Source organism: Elephantulus edwardii, unplaced genomic scaffold (genome assembly GCF_000299155.1).
Source record: "Elephantulus edwardii isolate Elephantulus edwardi_28Jun2011 unplaced genomic scaffold, EleEdw1.0 scaffold00248, whole genome shotgun sequence".
NCBI lineage: Eukaryota > Metazoa > Chordata > Mammalia > Macroscelidea > Macroscelididae > Elephantulus > Elephantulus edwardii.
The window spans coordinates 682,137-703,999 of NW_006399998.1; the positions used below are offsets into that span (position 1 = coordinate 682,137).

Sequence of the window (21,863 nt, forward strand, 5' to 3'; positions counted from 1 at the left end):
GGATTATATTTGGGGGTAGGGGGTGGGGTTTGGGGAGGTGCGGGGGGGGGATTGTGTACCAATGAGGGAGTTTTTCTTTTGCTTTTCAAGGAGAGGAGCAAACGAGGGGGGGTTGTGCGGGGAGAAGGGTGCAATAATGAGTGAATGGAATCCCAAAATCTCTGTAGATGTTCATTGAAATGAAAAATAAACAACCTAAATTAAAAAAAAAATAATCTAGCAGAGGACTTTGAGGGTTAGGGTCAGCACGGTGACGTAGTTGTTGCTATTTATTGTAGAATCAGAACCAATCCACAGCTGACCCTCCTGTGGGTTTTCAGAGGCAGTTAATCACATGGGAAGAGACTGCCTATCCTTCTCTTACGAAGTACCTGGTAGAGTTAAACCACATTGCTCTCACAATTGCAGTGCAGCTTCTTGCCACAAGGCTCCCAGAGCTTCCCAGTATAGTGATGGGTCTCCCATTAAGCCATATGTATGTGCCTACTCCTGGCCTCCTCTGCCCATATCAGGTCAGTGGTGGAGGAGATGAGGGCAATAGCTTATCAGACCACTAGGCAATAATGTGTACCTCCTGCAAAAAAGGCTCTTTGCTTAGTCCTTTCACAAGGTCAAAACTGTCAAATTTTAATGTACATTAAAATATAGTTAGAGATGTCACACCAAGCAAGCACTTAATATATTTTAATAACTTTAAAAATGTTTAGCCATGTTAACAATATATGGGTGAAATTGTGAGCTAAACCTTAAAGAACATATATTTACAAATTACAAATATATACTAAGTGATAAAGAGCAAGTATATTAGTTTAAAGACTAAGGTGTGCCTGATGCAAGCCATGGTATTTCCAGTTGCTTCCTATGCATCTGAACGTTGGACGATGAGTAAGGACCAATGAAGGATCAATGCCTTTAAATTGTGGTGCTGGAGAAGAATACTGGATAGACCATGGACTCCTAAAGGGACAAACATATCTATCTTGGAGGAAATGCAGTCCTGGTGATCCTTAAAGGCAAGAATGGTGAAACTACATCTCACATACTTTAGGCATGTTATCAGGAGGGACTAGGCCTTAAGACGATATCCTGCTGGAAAGGAAGACTCTTAACAAGATGAACTGACAGTGACTACAACCTTGAGCTGGAGCTTGCTGCAGCTTGTGATGATGGCACAGGACAGGGTAAAGTTCGGATCTGTTGTTTGCAGGGTCACTGTGAGTCAACTCTGTATTTTGTTTTACACTTTGTGGTGGCAGCTCACACAAATAGATTTCATAACTGGGAGTAAAGAAACTTGGCTACTTGATGATTCTAAGTAAACTTCTTTTTGGAAAGGCAAACATACCTTGGGATGTGGTAAAGACTGACGAGCCATTGCAGGAGACTGCTATTCCAGTCACTGCCCTGTATAAAAACAGAGTGTTATAAATTACCTTCAAGCTCGGACAGAGTTCAGATTTCATTTTACCAAGCTGCTCTGTTTTGCCTCCACAGCTGGATCTACCCTAGCCCACACTTACTATTACTAAACCATCTCTTGGGAATGTCTTGTTTTATTTTGGCAAAATCTTGTAGCTAAAAGATGCCCACTCTTTGCTTACCTAACTTCTATATTCAACCTGTTTTTGACATAAAAGTAATAAGTGATTCTCCTTCAATACCACCATATTTGACCATGACCAAAGTTACTGAAGCTGTTCTTTACAGTAACTGCACTGCTTCCTTACTGACCCCAAGTTACCTAGTGTTATGGGCTGAACTTTGTCTCCCCAGTATATGTGCTGGAGTCATACTTCCTCTACCTTATGATATAATCACAGCTGGAAACAGTTTTCTTTTGTTATATTAATGAGGCCATATGTGTCTTTAAACCCAATCACTGTTCAGATCTTAAAACTAATTATGTTCAAAAGAAAGGAAGCACAGAGAGGGAAAAGCTGATGCCATTACTCGTGGAAACAGCTGAGAAACTCAGAGATAAGGACTTGCCACAGAGCAGACAGAAAGAGGAAGCACTGTCCTAGAGCCAGTCCCCTCATAAATGGGTTTTTGTGGGAGTTGGGTTTTTTTACCCCATGTTCCCACTTAGTTTTAAAGGTAAGGCTTTACTTTTTAAGCTTTTTAATAAAACTTTCATGAAAGTTTACAGAAAACTTGGATTTCTACTCACTCATTGTGGCATATATTCCTCCTTACTCCCCCCTCCCCCCCCCAGTTTGCTTTTCTCTTTAAAAAGATTCTTTCTTTTGAGCATATTATTGAGGGATCAGTTTCTGAAAAAGATTATTCATGCTTGGAAAGTAGATGGTCAGAACAAGAGATGAAGATTTTCAGTGAGATGGGATAACACACTGACTGGAACAACACAGAAGGGACTATGAGAATGACAGATTGGACAGGGCTTTGTTCCATTGCACTGTGAGGGGGACACTATGAGCTGGAACTGAGTCAATGGCACCTGTCATCAACAACACCAGCAACATATTTCTTGTATGGTATCTATATCCTCTGTTGAATAGTGACAATACTATCTACTCAACTTCAATTATTGACCATCAATGATGTTAGTTTGAGAATTAAGATGTGCATGATTCAAGCCATGCTCTTTTCAATCCCTTGCTATACTAATGAAAGCTGAACACATAAAAGAAAAATTGATGCCTTTGAAATATGACATTGGAGAAAGAGTACTGACTATCCCATGGAGTGCCAGAAGAACAAATAGATATGTCTCAGGAAAGGGCAACAAGATGCTTTTTGTAGGCAAAGACAGCAAAACTTTGCCTTTCATTCTTTGGGTATGTTTCCTGAAAGGGCTATTCCTTGGAAAGGAACATCAAGCTTGGGAAAGCTGAGGAACAATGAAAGAAAGGATGATCTTTAACCAGGTGGAATGACACAGTGACTGCAGCAATGCGCTTAGGTGTGTCAGAGATGCTGGGGATAGCACAGGATAGGACAGAAAGTAGGTTTATTTTTCATAGGGCCTCACTATACTCAACTTGACAGCACCCTACAACATCTTCAGTCTAATTGTTACAAAAGAAATCTAACATTTAATAAAAATGCAAACATAAAAACTTAGATCATACACACACACACACACAAGATTCTTTCATTGTTGCACAATTTCGTCCTTCTCCTAGCCTCCCAGTCCACTTTGCTATGCAATTCTTATTCTGGATGGTTGTCATGCAAGTAATGCCTAATCATATATTCCTTTTAAACAGTTCTTTCCCTCATCTGTTTCAATGCAATGTTTATTATTTATCCCCTCTTAGTTTCCCCCCCAATTGCCACTTTCAGTCCTGTTTTTATAACAGTGGCATTATATAGTATTTATTCTTTTGTGACTGAGATATTTCGCTCAGCATACTGTCCTCCAAGGTTACTAATTTTGTGTAATATTTTATGAGTTCCTTTTCCCCCCCCAATGTTGCATAGTATTCCATTGTGTGAATATAACACAGCTTTTCTATTCTTTCATTTGTTGATGGACCCTTGGGTTGTTTCCATCTTTTTGCTATTGTAAACAATGGAGCAAGAAATATGTATCTGTTTGGATGGCAGTTCTGGTTTCTTTAGTGTAAAAATGTTTCTTAAAGCCACTTACTTGTTTATTTCTGTTACAGTACGATGAGATGGACTGATTCAGTTACTGGGGTAATGGAGGTATGTGTGTTAGAGACAATAAGATTGGCACAGAATGGAGCAGGGTATAGCGCTGTTGTATATAGAGTTCCTATAAGTTGCAAGCGACTTGACCACACATAACAATAACCACTAGGTAACTGAAGAGACCTCACATCTGAGGATACAGCGTCTGATTACTGCATATCCTCATAGAGTTTCATTCATTCCTTCACCTGGACTGGAAGGTCTCTCGTCGTTTAGAGAGCTGAGAAAAGAAAAGCCATCCGAGGACAGAGCAGTTCCTTTCAGGAGGCTGTGCCCTGATCTGAAACCACCAGTCTCACATCTGCCTGTCCACCACAGTGATGCTCATCAGTGAAGGCATCAGCGTGTCCTCCATGGCCATGCGAAACAGGTCAACCCTCTGCACCTGGCTTTCGTATTTAGGACAGAATGGCTCAGGCGAGATCATGGGCCTCCCAAGCCCTTCCACCAATGAAGCAGATATCCTCAGTGGCAGAGGGCAAGGAACACACGTATGCCTCACATTTCAACAGCAAGCCAACTTCTCTGAAGGAACAAGATAATCTTTAAGATTAAAATAATTGAATTTTCTAATCCCCTCCCTGCCATGAAGTCATGAAGCTGATTCCCACTTATGGTGTTCCTCCCAGCAGTCAAACTGTCCCTGAGGCTTCCCAAGACAGACATTGTTTTGTTTGTTTTTTTTTTAGCTGTTGCAAAAAGCTTTATTGTTTCATTTGGGCGAAGGGCTTCTGGGTGGATAAGATTCTACATCAGGGTGGGATAGAGAAGCTTGCTGCTGATGGCAGAGGGACGCAGAGGTTCCCCTCTGCAGGTCCCTGCAGGCCCCTAGTCGTGCTTGAGGGTGAGATGCTCAAAGAGATACTCGCCCAGTCCAGCCTGGGGGCCGCCCAGTTTTCTAATGTGGGTCAGATGGTTGCCCATCTTTTTCAGCAGTTTCACTTCCTCATCCAGGAAGTGGTTCTCCAGAAATCACAGAGATGGGGGTCAGTGTGAGTGGAACCCACGGCATGTAGATCCAGAAGGGCCTGGTTTAGGTTCTTCTCCAAGGCCAGTGCTGCTTGCATGGCATCCAGGGTTTTAGCCCACTCATCCTAGGATGGCTTCTGGATATCTTGGAAGAGGACTGGCCCATTGCGCTGGTTTTGAGGCTTCAAGAGCCGCTCGAACCCTCGCGCTTCTCGTTTGCCAACTCGCCAACTCGCAGAAGAAGTGTCCCACGCCTTCCAAGGCCACATCATCACGGTCAAAATAAAAGCCCAGAGAGAGGTAGGTATAAGCGACCCGCAGGTGCAGGTTGACCAGATAGTTGACGTCAGCTTCTGCTTCAGCGGAATAATTTTGACGGATTTGAGAGCTCATAGTTGGTCAAGGTTTTGGGGCTAACAAAAAAAAGGTGTTAGCTGGTCCCCAAAATAGGAGATGGTTGAGATGGTCCCAATGTTACTCCTGGAGGTGAAGTTGGAGGGTAGTCAGAGGCTGGAAGGGGGTAAGTCACTGGGTCTGTTCTGTCCAAACACTTTTGAAGCAAGAGACAGATCCACGGGGCCGCTGGGGAACTCCCAAGGCAGACATTCTTATTGACGCAGACAGCCTCATCCCTCTTTCCTGAAGTAGCTGATATGTTTGAACTGCTGCCCTTTCAGTTAGAAGCCTAATGCTTAATCCACTGTGCCACCATGGATCCTTGAACTTTGCCATGCTCTCTGTATCTACCCTGTGTACTGTTATATATGCATATGTAAACACACGTATTCTTATCTATCATATTTGCACCTGTTGTTTTGAAATTATGCACTTCTAAAATATGAGTGAGTTCAATTCTTTGGGAAGACAGCGTGACCCTCACAGCTTCCTCATCCAAGACCTCAAGGATGCATGAGAGGCACAAGACCATGTGGTCAGCTGACCTCCATCAGGTTCTAAGCAAGACAGGCATCAGAGATGACAGTACAGCATGTTAAACAGACCACCTCCACCGAGCTTTCCCTGGCTCACACCCCCTCAGGGAACAGATCACAGAGGACATTCAGGAGATAGCAACCGTGACAGCAGTGAAAACGATGCCTCCACCCCCCACCCCCAATTAAAAGCTGAAATTCAAGAGAAGACCCGCCAGGTGAGGCATCCCAGCTCCATGCTTACTCTTTATGAATCTTGTAGTGCTCATGTAGCTGCAGCTTGCTGATGTTCATCCAGGCGAGGGTTCTGCTTTCTTCCGTCAGGTCTTCAAAGGACTCTTCACCTGGAGACACTACAGGACACCATTGCTGACTGAGTCAACCAACGGATTAACAGACAATAAGCACCCAGTACCATGTTTTCTATTAAAATCAAATAAGTATGAAAACAAAGCTCCCAGCAAATAAGACTTTGAAATGTCCTTAGAGAAGTCCAGGACAGTCCAGGAAAAACAATAAATGGTAAAGTTGAAATAAAGCAGGTTTAGGTAGAGCAGTCAAGTACCTCTGGACATCACTGTCCTTTATACTCCTGCCAGTGCCCGCATTTCACTGCCTGTAATGTGTGACAGGCAGCAGTATATGACCAGGTCACTACTTCCTGCCTGTGGGCCTCTCCTCAAGAGCGCTGCAGCTCAGTCTCACTTTGAGGGAAGGGTAAGGAGGAGATGGAAAGAGGAACGTCAAGGCCTCTTACACTGTCTCTCTAGCGGCTGCTCCACAGTCGGCTTTCAGGAATAGCTGGGCCAACTTCAGACCAGTCTTGTAACTGTGGTTTGGAGATAGCAACTGGCATACAGCACGGACTTCACGGCATCACAAGGTGACCCCACCGTCTTGTGTCACAAAATCTTTTGGGGTGCCAATTCCTAAAGGAGGACTTGGTGCTGTCATAAGCCGTGTGGTTGCAGTTGCTACTCATCCAGGTTTGAAAGAAAGTGCTTACTCAGCTGGGTGCACCCGAGAAAGTGGAAGCGTACCTCGGGCAGGTATTGAGGAGAATGGAGAGAAGACAGGAAAGGATTTGGCTCCACGGTTCTATGTGGTATCACAGGCATTCAGGCTCAGAGCCTGAGATGTAAGCCTGTCTTTTTCAGACTGTAACACAGACAGTTGGATGAAGGTGAATGCTTCTTCCTTTTCAAATATGATGTCTGACAACAGGGTCAAGTTTATTGAAAGAGCTGGCACAGAGCATATACTCTGTAAGTGTTTTTCAAATGATTAACTAAAGAAAACATGATCAAATAAAATGGAAGATCTGCACGTGGGTAGGATGGCAAGGTTCAGGGAGGACACAATACAGCACATTCCCGGGAGGTCCCCTGGGCAGTGCAGGGAGGACTGTGACTCTGAGGTAGCCGGGCCCAGGAATTCTCAATGAGGAAGGGGTCCTCGCTGAGAATCAAACCTGAGTGAGGAAACCACTGGGGGAAAGGGAACTACACTGAGAAATACTGCCAAATCTCACTCAGTGAATTACCTGAAAACAAGAGGCACTGATTTCCCTCAAAGTCAGTACTTTATTACTGCCAAGTCGGAACCAGCTCAGCTGACCCACCAGCAGGTGTCTGAGGTTGTACATCACATGAAAGGAGACTGAGCACCTTTCTCTCTTGAGGCCACTGGTGGATCTGACCACCAGAAAGGTGTGGCCATGGGTTAACAGAGCAAGTCCCTCCAGACAATGCCACGGAGTTCCCTTCAAGTCAATACTCAAAGTCAACAGTAGAAAGAACAGGCAAGTGTTTTGCTGAGAACCAAGGGCGACAGTGAGAGTAGCCACCTGAGAGCAGTCACCAGGCCCTGTCTGGATTTCCCGTCACAATCTGTGGAATCCCTCTCATCACAGGCAGGAAGAGAGAAGCCCACATCTATCTACTTCCTCCCCGAGGTTTACCTGGGGAATCTGCCAGGGAGGCATTGAGGCTGGAAGTCTGGGACAAACTTTTAAACTTCGGGGTGATCCTTCGAGGATGTGGGGTCACAAAGAGCTGCTTTGGTGTCTGCCCGAATTCCAGGATTTGGGTCAGCATGGCCACTTTCTCGTCAGGGTCATCGATGCTTTGGGACAAGCACAGAGAGTGCTGTGAATACACAGGAGAAAGTGCCTGGACCCATGCTTTCCAACAGCTCCATCAGCAAGAGAGGAGCCTCAGATAAAAGGCAATTAGGACTATCTTAATGGCACCATAAACCCAGAGGTCACTTTCTGCAGCTGGTTAACTTACACAATGGTGAAACTAAGAGAAAATTCACTGTAACAATTTCATACCTTACTACTTTAAAATAACTGCAATAATCCTTTGGATAGAGGCATTTTTTGTAACTAAGTGGAAACTCCTTAAAGGTTTTAAGTACCTGTTCAAGTCAACACCTCCTTCATAGGTCAGTGGGTGAAACACTGAAAAGAGAGACATAAACCACTATTGAGGTATGTGATGCCTCATTAGACACTCTGTTGAGAATTTACACAACTCAACTTTACACTAGTGCTCAGAGACACTGATGTTTGCATGCACAACAGATAAGCATCCAGCTCCATGAAGTAATGGCTGGAATTCTCATGTACTGCACATTACTGTCAGGTTCGCTGTGCGGTTGTGTTGGTGGATTTCTCAACCCATATTTTTTCCCTCTGAGGGGAGGCCTACTATGGTTAGGGCCACCCTGTAAAGCCCCCTGCAAAGCCCCGTGAGCACACAGGGCTGAGATCCTGCTCAGCTCTTGTGATCCACACTGAGGAGCTCAGAGAAGCCCTCTGGGAGTCGGTGAAATGCAAACAATAGGATGAGGTCAAGTAAGAACAAACGGTATGGCCCTACAGTATATTTTGACTGAGTTTTAGCTGACATTAAATGGGATGAAAGTGCACCTAAAATTAGAAGACTTTAGGAAAATACACTTAACTCCTTGGGATCACAGTGAGGGCAGACTCAGCATCTATTCCAGGGTCACTGAGCTGCAGGCTCTGACCTGAGAGAAGACGCTTCGGCTAAGAGACAAAGCTCCACTGGCCTGAACTGACACTTTGTTGGCTTTTGCTTCCACTAAATGGCAAATACAATGTCAGGGAATGCTGCTTACCATTATGGGCGCCTATAGCATCAATGCCTTTTTGCTTGTAGCCAAATATTAGGTCAATCCACTCGTGAAGATGCTCTGACACATAGCTGCTTTCCAGTGCGTCCTTGCTCTTCTGCAGGAAGTCCTCGGGGCCTATCAGACAAAATGAGTCATCACATCACAAAGCTATGGCTTCATTGTCTCCTACTTCTCTTGTCTATCCACACTTAGGTAAAGCTCTTAAGAATACCAAAAAAATATGTATTGTAAATAAAGTGTTTTCTTCTATCATATAAAATGTAAGTATCTGGCAGAGAGGTGAGGTGGGGTGGGAAGTGACAAGAATAATTTTCCATAAAGGAAATGGGAAAGATCCATTGTGAAAAACCATGTATATGAACTTTGTAAGTAAACCAGTATAAAATAAAATTTTATTTAAGTAAAAAAAAAAAAAGAATTTTCACAGTACTCTTCTCTCAAATTCATAATTAAAGTTTCTGCATCATAGACTCAGGGAGCTCTGGTGGTTTAGTGGTAAAACAAAGGCACACCGTTCAAATCTACTACAGTTTCCTCCCATGAGATTCATGGCCTCTGACAACCTGCTGGAGGGTCAACTATGGGTCAGTGTGACTTGATGGAACACAACAACACTAACAGAGTTATGGAATCTTGTTGATTTTTAATAAGGCTGCTAACAGTTTATTTTTTGTAAAAAAAAATCTTGTTATTTTTAAATCTAAGCAATAACAACAACAAAAAAATCACTAATATGGAAACTGCACCATTCAGTGAGTACTTTCTGTACCCAAACGTCTCCAATACTCACTCAATGCCCAAGGGGGAAGTTCCACATCTTCAACCATCTTCCCTCCTTGTCTCTTTCCCAAATCCAATTTCAGGCTATTGACTAAAAAGCTGGTATCATCACCATAAAATTCAGGAATCAACTGAAAATTTCAGGTGGGGGAAAAAAGGTAAGTGCAAAACTAAAATTTTTAAAATATTAATGCTTTTAGAAACCATGTGCCTGGTGAATCAATTAATTAATTACATACCTCTTTAAAATCTGTGGCACCATCCAAACAGTTTTTCCAAGTTTCTGCAATACTGAATATTTAGAAAACAAACAAAAAAAATTTACCTATTTTAAAATCTAAGTGGTGGGACCAGCAATGGCAACAGCTTCCACACACCTAGTGTCTATATTAACTTATTTAATCCTCAAGAGACTTTTGGGCACTCGCTCTTAACAGAAAGAAGACCAGGGCCCAGAGAGGTGAAGTGACTTTTCTGGGGTTACACAGAAAGTGAGGATTGGGCCATGAGGTGGCTCCAGGGCTGCTGACAGCAGAGGCCAGCAGTCACCCCCACAGACAGACCACCCCACAGAGGGTCGGCCAGCGCTGTCCTCAGACAACAACAGGTCACAGCAATGACTGTAACAGCTCCTTTCAAGGCAGAATTATAAATATGTGTGGAGAGTTTAGAAAACTCCATATTAGGGTTAATGTCAGACTGTGGTGGGACGTTACTCATGCTGTCAGACTATCTGACCACAGTCCACCCAGCACACCTCAGAGCACAGCTCCCCAGAGGTCTCCAAGGCTGTTTCGCTTGATGGGTCTGCCACATCTTTTTTCCATGCAGCAGACAATGGGTTCAAACTGCTGACCTTTCATTTAGCAGCCAAGGGCTTTAACCACTATGCCACCAGGGCTCCTGGTGGGATACTGGGGTTCTCTTTTATTTTTCCTTCTTGATGTTTTTGGATTTTGGTGGGAGGACAAAGAAGTATAACTTTTATAATAAAAATACTTCTCAATACTTCCAAGTACATATACATTCAAATCATTGTAGTTATATGCTGACCCTATGTGTAACAGTCCTAAACCCTGTTCTATCCTGTGCTAATCTTATTGTTTCCAACACACATACTCTCAGTACCCCATCAATCCATCTCATCAAGGGTCTTCCTCTCTTGAGCTGCCCCTCCACCCTCCCAAGCATGACGTCGCTTTCCAAGGACTGGTCCCTCCTTGCTGCATGTCTAAAGTATATCAGATGAAGCTTCTGAATTCTTGCCTCTAAGGAGCAGCCTGGTTTCACCCTCTCCAAGATAAACCTGTTTGTTCCCCTAGCAGTCCATCGTATATTCAATACTTTTCTCCAGGACCACAACTCAAAGGCATCAATTCTCCTTCTATCATCCCTCATCATTGTCCAGTTCTCTGATGCATACCAAATAATTGCAAAGACCTGAATCAGGTACACATTAGTCTCCAGACTGACATCTTTGATCTTAGTACTCTGCAGAGGTCTGTGACAGTAGACTTTCCCTATGCAATTTGTCTTTTAATTTCCTGGCTGCTGGTAACAAAAAGTGTTGATTGTGGGTGGAACCAAGCAAGCAATCTCAATTTCTTTATTATCCATCATAACACTGTCAATTGGCCTAGTGATGAGAAGCTTTGTTGAGCTTCAATCCATATTTAAAGCACAGCAGAATTATTTTAAAAAGATGTTAGTTTGGTTTTTTTTTTTTAATCATTCTTTTAAAGAATATCTAACATACTTTGGGCACATGGCCAGGAGAGACTGGTCTTTGGAGAAGGATATCATGCTTGGAAGAGTGGAGTGACAGCGCAGGAGAGGAAGATTCAGGATGAAATGGACTGATACAGTAACTAGGGCAATGGGAGGGAATTAAGAAGACTTGCTCAGGACAGGGTAGGGTTCAGAGCTGCTGTATACACAGGGTCACTATAGTTTGCAGGTGACTCGACAGCACATAACAAATACTATGGGGAAAACACTTAAGATGTGATATTAAGCTAGAAAATGCCAAAATTATGTGTACATATCTCAATATTACCTACACCCACACCCCCTCTTTAAAAAAGCCTGAAGGAAACACCATCTATTAATGCTTCTGAAAATTTACATTTTTTATATGTAGTTTTTTCCATATACAAGAAAAACTTTTTCAAGTGAATTTAACAAACCTGTTAAACATTCTGTCTGCATTATCAAATCTTCCATTCTGTAAACACAGCATATACTCTGGTGCTAGAGAAAAGAATTTCAGAGTAAAGTTAGATCAGATGAGAATCCCAGTGAAACCTAACTGAAGTGGGGGCAGCAATAAATGACCTCACCAATCCGAACAAGGTAGAAGAGCACGTATCCCGGAGAAGAGTAGTGGCTTCCGTACATGAACTTGGGCTCAGGCATTTCCCGGTAGCGTGTCTACAGTGTATGAAAAACAGAAACAAAGACATCACTCAATGTTGCCTCAAGAAGGGAGAGCAAGTACAAAAACGAGGGCAATGCTATGTTGTCATCTTTAATTTCTCTAAGTAGGAAAAGGAGAAGACAAAAAGAAGAAACAAAGCTATGAGTAAACAGAGCATTCCTGTTAATCCATGATGAACAGGCATCTTGGTTTGCTTGACTTAGTGATAACTGTGGGGGCTGAATGACTAGAACTCTCTATCTGAGGCAGAACCCCTTCACAAAACAAGTCCGTGAATTTGTAAATCGGGTCACCTCCATATTTCCTGAGTTTTAGATGAAAAGCACAAACAGTAAGCAGGTTCATTTCTAGAAGGGAGGGTGTCCCACTTCTAAGAATAAACAAAAATCCAGTCCCCGAAATACAAAACCTTCTCAAACCTGCATCCTCCCACTCTTCTATTATCTCTGATGTCCATGCAGGACCCTCTCTCTCACTCACGATTCCTCTTTCTCTATCCCATTCCCCCACCTTTCACTCCCTAGAGGAAGGTCTGAGACACTGTCCTTCCAACTGCCAGATAGGCCACCACCAGCCATAAACTCCAAAGTTCAACAGAACCCTTACTTCTGGCCTGCTGGTCACAATGTCAGAGTTTTCCCATGATCCCTTCAGGATGCAGTCTGCGATCAAGGCCTTTCCTAGGTACCCTTGCTCTAATCTGCTAGCTCCTACTACTACCAGGAGTTTGAGAATTCTCTGAACCAATTCATAGAACTCAAAAAAAGTACTGTTCTTATGATTACACAGTTGTCACAGAAAAAGAATAAAACTCAGGATCTGCATAATGAAGAGATGCATGGGCAAAACTCATGGGAAAGAGCTATCATATCTCAAAAACAGTGTGTATCACCCTCCTGCCAACCAGGAAGCTCTTGTTCTGCACTTGTATCAGAGTCACTGCCCAGTCATGGCTGAGGCCTCATTGCAGAAATATGACAGGTAAAGTCATGTCTCCTGATTAAATCAAGGTAGCTGCTTGCAGGCTCTCTGACGGGTTTCTTGGCTTGGCTAAAACTTACACATCAGAATAAATCCTTACATGTTGTTTACAAGTTTTAGATATCAAGGCACCTCAATTATTCAAGGAATTCTAAAACGTCGCAGGGATCAAGGGTTCAAGTTATTTACTGGTAAGATGATTCATTACTACACAGAGACTAAGGAAGAAAGCCATTATCTAGGGCTTTCCATTATTTCCATGCAGCTCCACTCTGTCTGAGAAGCTGCTCAGAACCAGTGAACCCAGAACTCTCTGCATACCAGCAGCCTGTGCTGTTCAGAACCAGTGAGCCCTGAGTTCTCTACATACCAGAAGTCTTTGCTGCTCAGAATTAGTGAACTCAAGAGTTTTCCACATACCAGCAGTCTGTGCAACCGTTCCTCATTCAGAGCCCCGACTGGTTGGCTAAGGTTCCGGAAGGTTCCTGGATTTGTCAAGTCTGTAAAAGTAAAGACACTTCTACTTAATATTATTATCCTCCCAAACGGATTCACATTTATTTTGTTGATTTCTATCCAAATCAGTAGGTTTTTTTTAAGTGAAAATACATTATTCCATTTATTAATTTTTGGTTGTGATTTTAATGAAAGCTTACAAAAAGATTGGGTTTTCATTCATTCATTTTTGCACATTTTCTTCCCTCCCACTTCAATTCTCTTTGTAGTACATTTCTTGTTCTAAATTGTATTGCCAAATCATACATTCCTTTCAGACAGTCCTTCCCTTCATTTGTTTCAGTGCAGTGTTCATTATCTATCCATTCTTTTTCCTGTTCTGCTTCCTCCTTTGTCAATCCTATTTTACAACAATGGTCTCATGCAGCACATGCCCTTTTTTACGGAGATATTTCATTCAGTATTGCATTGGGAAGTCTGCCATCAGAGACCTCTCCAAGGTACTGAGGAGCAATGACGTCAGTCTGGAGACTAAGATGTGCCTGATAGAGGCCATGGTCTTTGCAATTCCTTGCTATGCATCAGAAAGCTGGACAATGGCTATGGATGAAAGAAGGAGAGTTGATGCCTGTGAGCTTTGGTGCTGGAGAAGAGTATTGAATATACCACAGGCTGCTAGGAGAACAAACAAGTTCATCCTGGAGAGGGTGAAACAAATCTGCTCCTTGGAGGCAAGGATTCTGAATCTTGATCTGACATAATTTAGACATATTGCAAGGTAGGATCAGTCCTTGGAGAGGGATGTCATGCTTGGGAGGGTGGAGGGACAGTGCAGGAGAGGAAGACCCTCTATGAGATGAATTGATTCTGTCTCTAGGATTATGGAGATAGGTGTGTCAGAGATAATGAGATTGGCAAGGGATAGAGCAGTGTTAAGTGCTGTTGTACATTGGATCGCAATGAGTCGCAAAACACTTGATGGCACATAACAACAACAACAACGTCTTTAGGCATACCCACCGTGTGCAGTGTTTTACAAGTTGTTTTTCAGTGGTAAGTAACATTTCATTGTATAAATGTACCGCAATTTTTCTATTCCCTCATTTATTGAGAGATGATCTGCCTGTATCTTTTTGCTATCATGAACAATGCTGCAATAAACATGAGTATGCATAAACCTGTTTATGTCTGGGCTCTGGTTTACTTAGGGTATATTCCCAGTACTGGAACAGCTGGGTCAAATGGTATTTCTACTTCCAACTTTTTAAAAAATGCCAGACGCCTTCCATAGTGGTTGTACCATTTTATAGCAGTGCATGAGAGTTCCAATTTGTCCATATCCCTGCCAATATTTGTTGTTTGCGGCCCTGTTGAGTTTTGCTATTGTTGTTGGGATGAGCTGATATTGCATTGTTGTTTTGATTTATATCTTTCTGATAGCTTGGGATTTTGAATATTTCTTCATGTGTTTGTTAGCATCTGGATTTCTCCTTTTGGCGAAGTGTCCTTTCATATATTGTGCCCATTTTGTGACTGAGTGGTTTGCCTTTTTATTTTTGTGGCCTAGAATATTCTATAAATTTTAGATAAGAGTCTCTTATCAGATATGTCATTGCCAAATACTTTCCCCCGATCTATGAGTTTCCTTTTTTACAGTGTTGGAGAAGTTTTTTTAGAAGGTCCCATTCATTTATCTTATCCTCTCATGGTTGTAGGTTTTTTCATTATGCTTGGAAGTTTCTTCCTGCTATAGATTAAGACTTTTAGAGTTTTTTTCTAGTTTTTCTCTGATGCACGTCATAATCTCTGATTTTGCTACTAGGTCCACGATCTATTTGAGTTTGTTTTTGTGTATGCTGTGAGGTATGGGACTTACACATGTTGTTATTAGGTACTGTTTTGTATATGGTTTGAGGTATGGGACCTACATAAAGAAAATTACAGAACATTACTGAAATAAACAAAAAGAAATCTAGAGAAAGGGAAGAATAGACCATGTTCATGGATAAGAAGACTCAATACCATAAAAATGACAATTCCACCTAAAGTCATTTACAAGTTCAATGCAATCCCAATAGTTACCAATTCTGTTTTTCAATGAGATTAAAAAAGTCAACTTCCAATTTTATCCAGAATGGAGAGAGACCTCAAATAAGCCAAACTTGACTGAAAAAGAAAAAGAAGGTAGGAGGCATCACATTCTGATCTCAAATCCTACTACATAGCCACCGGGGATGGAGAAGACAGCATTGTTCTGGTACAGCAAAAGACACATAGATCAATGGGATAGAATCCAGAACCCAGAAATCATCTCATCCATCTATGTATGGTCAACTGATCTTTGATGCAGACATGATATCTTATCTATTTTAAATATCTGTAATAGACATATGTATAGAGAACAAAGTTTAATAGCCATTTCCAGGGAGGGAAAGAGATGGGGTCATTGCTTAAGAGGCATTGAGTATTTATTAAGAGCTAACAGAAAAATTTGGAATGTTGTAATTGTCACTACTGCCTCAGGTTAGGGTAGGCTTTATACATAGGATTGCTATGAGTCCCAAGCAACAGTTATTATACACATTTTAAAAAACCCATTAAAATGGCAAATATGAGATGGATTGATTCGGTGACTGGGGTAATCGGGATGGGTGTGTCATAGGCAGTGCAGTTGGCGCAGGATAGAGCAGGGTTTAGGGCTGTTGTGCATAGGGTTGCTATGAGTCGCAAACGACTCGACGGCACATAACAACAACAACAACATATGCTTACTAGAATTTTTCTTTAAAGTATCAAAAGTTTGTCTAAAACTTAAGATTTTAGAGTCTATATCCTTTTTTTTTTTTCTGTGAGTTATTCAGTGGTTCCTGCTTAAACAGCATCTGTGAAAAGAAAGAAAAGACTAAAACTCATCTAAAACAGTCTCTAGAAAGGAATTATTTTCCCTTACATGTATGAAATAGCAGGACAGAAGGTGCTTTTCCACCAGAGGTGGAGACAAAAGCTAAACAAATCAGGTAAACAAGCAACATTCAAGAACACCAACCTCGAGAGCTGCCCCAAGCAGATGCTTCACTAAGATTTTATCTGAATTTGTATACCCAAGCAGCTCTGTTTCTTGGAGAGGAATTCAGGATAAAATATTTGAATTTATAGGCAATTCCTTAATCTTTATGTAAAATTTTAATTGTTTCTCACACAGGACATGGTAAGATGATTTTTAAAAAACAACGGAATTTGCATGACTGTATCCTTGGAAAAGGACATTATTTTTGAAAAGGGGGAGGGTCTAGTAAAAGTCACTATAAGCAGGCCCTCCAGCAGGTTTTCAGAGGCCCGAAATCGTATGGGGGTAGACTGTCCATCTTTCTTGCATAGAACTGCTGGTGGATTCAAACTGGCAGCCTTTACATTGGCAGCACAGCTCCATAACCACTAGGCCACCAGAGCTCCCTTAAATTGAGAAAAGTCTGTAACAATTATTATATTTCTGCTGGTTATTTCATAAAGAAAGGGTAAGAACTTTGAGTTTTAAGTCAGTAACACCAACTCAATAGTATTACCTCTAATTAGAAACAATTGAAAACAATTTTTTAAAAACTGATAAAATGTATTATATTCTAAGTAAACTTTTTTTAAAAGTCATTATCCTTATAAACAACAATGAAGAATTTGCAAACCATCACCTAACATGGATGCTGACTGAAATAAGCCAATCTCAAAAGGACAATTATCTGAGCCTACTATTATCAAAAAGTTTACACGCGGAAAGAACCATTCTAGGATGATTACTAGGGATGGGAATGGAGGGTGAGGGGAGTAAAAAATAGTAAACAGGTGACAGGCACATACTAAGATAGGTGAAGAGAGAGGTAACAAACTATAAGAGGGTGTACCACATAATATCATAAAAAAAAAGGTAAGGCAGAGAGGCACACAGAAAAACAGTTCACAACAGAAATAAATGCTATTTTAAAAAAGAAACACTATTACATATAAAATCAATCATGCAAATAGCACCAATAATAAATGTTAATCCACAAGCAGCTCTGAATAAGGAAAGGACCACAGGACTATAAATAGGTTTCACAGACAGTATTTCTACATTCATATTAGCACATGTTGTAAATGTATCCTCACAAATAGCACATACAGGTGGGGTGAACAATGCTATAAGCTTCTTAGTCATAATCTAACACACTAAGGGAATGAGTTGCTGGTTCTAGAGCTCTGGGACCATAACCTTGGGACACACTAAAGTCAACTGATGTAACACAGTCCACGAAGAAAATGAAATTCTGCTTTTGAGAGTGGCAATTCGGTTTTAATAGCTTGCGGGTAGTCATCAAAGGTCTGACTATGTAAAGCCCAGCCATCAGCTGGACACTCTCTGTCCAGAACAAAGAACAGGGAAGTACTAACGGTCCACACTCATACTTTCAACTCCTATGACCATGAGGACAGAGCTGGGTGGTGCCCAGCTACCATCACTAACCATGCTAAAAGGGATACCAGTGGAAAATCCTGGATAGTAGGGGAAAACCTCAAAACCATAAGGCCAGGCTTACGATCTAACAGAGACAGGTGGAATCTCTGAGGCGATGGGCCTTTAACTTACCCACCAAAGCTGGAAGGAAATTCATCCTGGTAGCTTAATCTTCAGCCAAACAACAGACCAAGAGTTAGAGTCAGAAAATCAAAAGGGAAGACCATACTCAGCACTTCTCAAGCTGAGAGAACTGAAGAACAAATTTAAGCCTCCACCTGCAATGCTAAAGGATTCTATGGGCAGTATCTTGAATGATACAGGAATCATTAAAAAAAGATGGGAGTGGGAGTAAAAAGAAAAGATGTAAGGAAATACATAATCACTGCACCAGTAAAAACTGGACCACACTGACCCATTTCAGGAAGTAGCAAATGATCAAGAACCAATAATACAGAAGTAAGAAGTTCAGGCTGCACTGCAAGAACTGGTCTAGGACACAAGGCCTAGGACTGTTGAAATACTAACTACATGTTTCAGAAAACAGATGCAAACAAAGCTGTGCTCACTGGGCTGTGCCAGGAATTCAGAAGACCTGGCCCAAATACTGGAAGCGATCCATTTTTGTTCCCATTCACAGAAAGATATGATCCAACAGAATGTTGAAATTATTCAATAATGTTTTTCTTTCATAGCACTTGAAAGTAAAATCTTGCTGAAGATTATTTTAAAACAGCTGAAACAGTACATAGACAGTGAACTGTCAGAAATCAAACTGAATTCCAATGAGGCCATGGAATGAAGGATACCACTGCTGATCTCAAATGGATCTAAGCAGGAAACAGTGAATGTCAGAAAGATATTTGCTTGTATTTTATTGATTATGCAAAGACATCTCACTCTGTGAATCATGACAAATTATGGAGAACACTAAGAGGAATGGGAATTCCATAACACAATTTTGTTGATGTAAATCTTACGCACAGGAAAGAAGCTGTTGTCTAAACACAGTGCTAAGGAGGATATTGCATGGTTTAAACACAAGGAAAATGTGCATCAGAGGCACATCCTCTCTCTATACCTATTCAATCTGTATACTGAGCAAATAAATTGAGAAGCTGGACTATACTGGACTATACAAAGAAGAATGTGGCATCAGGATTTGAGGAAAATTCATCAATAGCCTGTACAACACCACCTTACTTGAAGAAAGAGAAGGAGACTTTAAGCATTTACTAAGGCTCAAACACTATATAGCCTTCAATATAGGTTGTATCTAAACATCAAGAAAAAAAGATTCTCACCACTAGATCAATAGACAGCATCATGATAGAGAAAAGACTGAAGTTTTAATGATTTCATTTCACTTGGATCAAAAAACCCATGGTAAAAGCAGTGAAAAAGTCAAAAGGTGGTCTTTCTCCTTACCTCCTTCCAAGAAGGAAGGTCCATCCCTTTGAAGATTTTACTTTCTACTAAGTCTATTATTACTATTGAGAGAGAGAAAGAAAGAGAGACAGAGAGAGAGAGAGAGAGAGAGAGAGAGAGAAATAAAAAAGACCTGTTTCATGGAGAAAACCGGCTGTGAAAGACCTCTCCAAAATGCTAACAACTAATGATGTCAGTTTGAAGACTAAAGTGTACCTGACTGAAACCAGAATATTTGTAATATTTCCTATTAAAACCAGGAAATAAAAATAGTCTACTGGTAAGGAGCTGTGCTGCAACTGGAAAAGTATGTTGTTAGAGTACACGAGCTGCTCCATCATAGAAGGACGGTCAATTTCTGCCTTTGTGATTAACTGCCTCTGAAAACCTGCAGGAGGGTCAGCTATTGGTTGGTTTCAACTCCACAGCACACAACAACAAAAATGCATCTGAAAGGTGGACAGTGCTAAGGAGAACCAAAGAAGAACTGATGCCTTTGACTGTGGGTTTAGAGAAGAGTATGGAATATTCCTTGGGCTGCCATCATCGTGGAGGAAGTACAAATGAGTTGCTCCTTAGGGGCAAGGATAGTGAAACTTTGTTATACAAACTTCAATCCTGTTGTCAGGAAGGTCCAGTCGTTGGAAAAAGACATCAAGCTGGGAAAGGCACAGTGTCAGTTAAAGAGTGAAACCTACAATGAGACGGACTAACACAGTGACTACATTATCAGGTCTGAGGATAATGCCGATCCTGAGGATGCCAGAGGGTACGGCAAGGTTCAGACCTTTGTTCACGGGCAATTACATGTTGGAGTGGACTTGACAGTATCTAACAGTAACAATGACATCTTGTGACAAGTAATACCAGGGAAACACTTTCTCCTTAGAAAAACCAACCATGTAAGGTCAATAGAGTAGCTTTTGCCCAATAAGTCCAGCGGCAAGAAGTGGTAGACTAGAAGGATTACTGGAAATGACACTCACAGGGAGGAAGGAGGAAGACAGTGACTACATTGTGGGTATTATTTTTTGAAAAGTTGAAGCGTCTTTAGGATTTTATTAAAATAACCAAGGAAGTACAAACTCAAACCAGTTCCTCTGTCCCCCTTGAGAGCAAAGTTGGAGCGTCACTTGCTGTCACATTGTGGATATTGTAATTAAAGTTATGTATCAAAATGTGTACGAATGGTTGAATGGAGAATCAGTTTGATTTGTAAACTTCCACTCAAATAATATCCAAAAAAGCCACTATTCTCCTACTAAGATTTATTTTATCAATCTGCATAGTACTAAACATCATTATTCTCTACTATTAGCATAACTTTAGAATCCAGGGACCTGCATATTACCAGAGAAACAAATTTTTTTTTTATTTTAATGAAAGTTTACAGAGACTTTGGATTTCCATTCATTCTTTGTTGTACACTTTCCTCCCTGCCTGCTCACCCCTCCCCCAAGTTAGTGTTTCTCTTTGAAAAGTAAAATAAATAAATAAATAAATAAATAAATTCTTTCACTGTTATACAATTTCCCACCCCACCCCAGTTCACTCCACTATGCAGCTTTCATTCTGGACTCTTGTCATGACAATAATACCTAATCATATATTCCTCTTAAACAGTTCTTTCCCTCATCTGTTTCAATGCAGTATACATTATTTATCCCCTCTTAGTTTCCCCCCAACTCCAATGTCAGACACACTTAACAACAGTGGCACTATGTAGTATTTATCCTTTTGTGACTGAGATATTTCACTCAGCATAATGTCCTCCAGGGTCACCCAAATGGGTATATAATATTTCATGAGTACCTTCTTTTTCAAAGCAGATAGTACTCAACTGTGTGAATATACCAAAGCTTCTCTATCCATTCATTTGTTGATGGGCACTTAGGTTGATTCAAACTCTTTGCTTAGATGAGAGAAGTAAATTCTTGTAATCCTAGGAAGTCTATCATCACTTTGAAGTATAAGGGTTTGATTTAGTGAACTATCAAAAGAAATCACTAATAATATATAACTTTAATGGACTCTAAAATAAAATTATAATATATTCATTTAAAAAGAAATGTCAAAATATTTCGCAGTAACACGATTATAGTTAGTTTTTATTTTCTTCTTTTGAATAATTTCTTATTGTGATTTTAAAAGAAGTTTACAGAAAATTTGGATTTCCATTCACTCATTGTTGCACATTTTCCTCCCTACCTCCCCCCAGTTGGCTTTTCACTTTAAAAAAATCATTCGTTGTTCCACAATTCCTTCCCCCCCACCCACAATTACTTTTAAAATGTTTGATAATAGACCTCTACTCATTGCAGTATCTTGAATTCTTCCTTGTGCTTTGGCTTCTCTGCGCTCCAGTGCAACTTTCAGAGTATCTTCTGACATCCATTTTGGTCTTTCGTTCCTCTTCTGTCTTTGCAATGACCGTATGCACTCTTCCTGGATGATACCCTTGATATCCTCCCACAGCTCATCTGGCCTTCGCTCATTAGTGTTCAAAGCCTCAAACCTGTTCCTGAGATGGTTCTGAAATTCAGGTGGGATA

At 41.1% G+C, this 21,863-nt stretch overlaps 1 protein-coding gene and 1 pseudogene across 1 annotated transcript in view; both read right to left on the reverse strand.

The window, feature by feature from the left end:
- Window positions 1-21,863, reverse strand: part of NSMAF (neutral sphingomyelinase (N-SMase) activation associated factor) — a 106,311-nt gene that overhangs the window by 19,566 nt on the left and 64,882 nt on the right. The window contains exons 14-23 of the mRNA XM_006899230.1: window positions 13,363-13,442; window positions 11,864-11,954; window positions 11,711-11,774; window positions 9,764-9,815; window positions 9,535-9,655; window positions 8,727-8,858; window positions 8,001-8,043; window positions 7,540-7,703; window positions 5,824-5,923; window positions 1,346-1,404 (exon numbers count right to left, since the gene is read on the reverse strand). Coding sequence (XP_006899292.1) covers window positions 1,346-1,404; window positions 5,824-5,923; window positions 7,540-7,703; window positions 8,001-8,043; window positions 8,727-8,858; window positions 9,535-9,655; window positions 9,764-9,815; window positions 11,711-11,774; window positions 11,864-11,954; window positions 13,363-13,442 — 906 coding nt within the window. The remainder of the gene's footprint in view (window positions 1-1,345; window positions 1,405-5,823; window positions 5,924-7,539; window positions 7,704-8,000; window positions 8,044-8,726; window positions 8,859-9,534; window positions 9,656-9,763; window positions 9,816-11,710; window positions 11,775-11,863; window positions 11,955-13,362; window positions 13,443-21,863) is intronic.
- On the reverse strand, window positions 4,507-5,040 carry LOC102856553 (annotated as a pseudogene).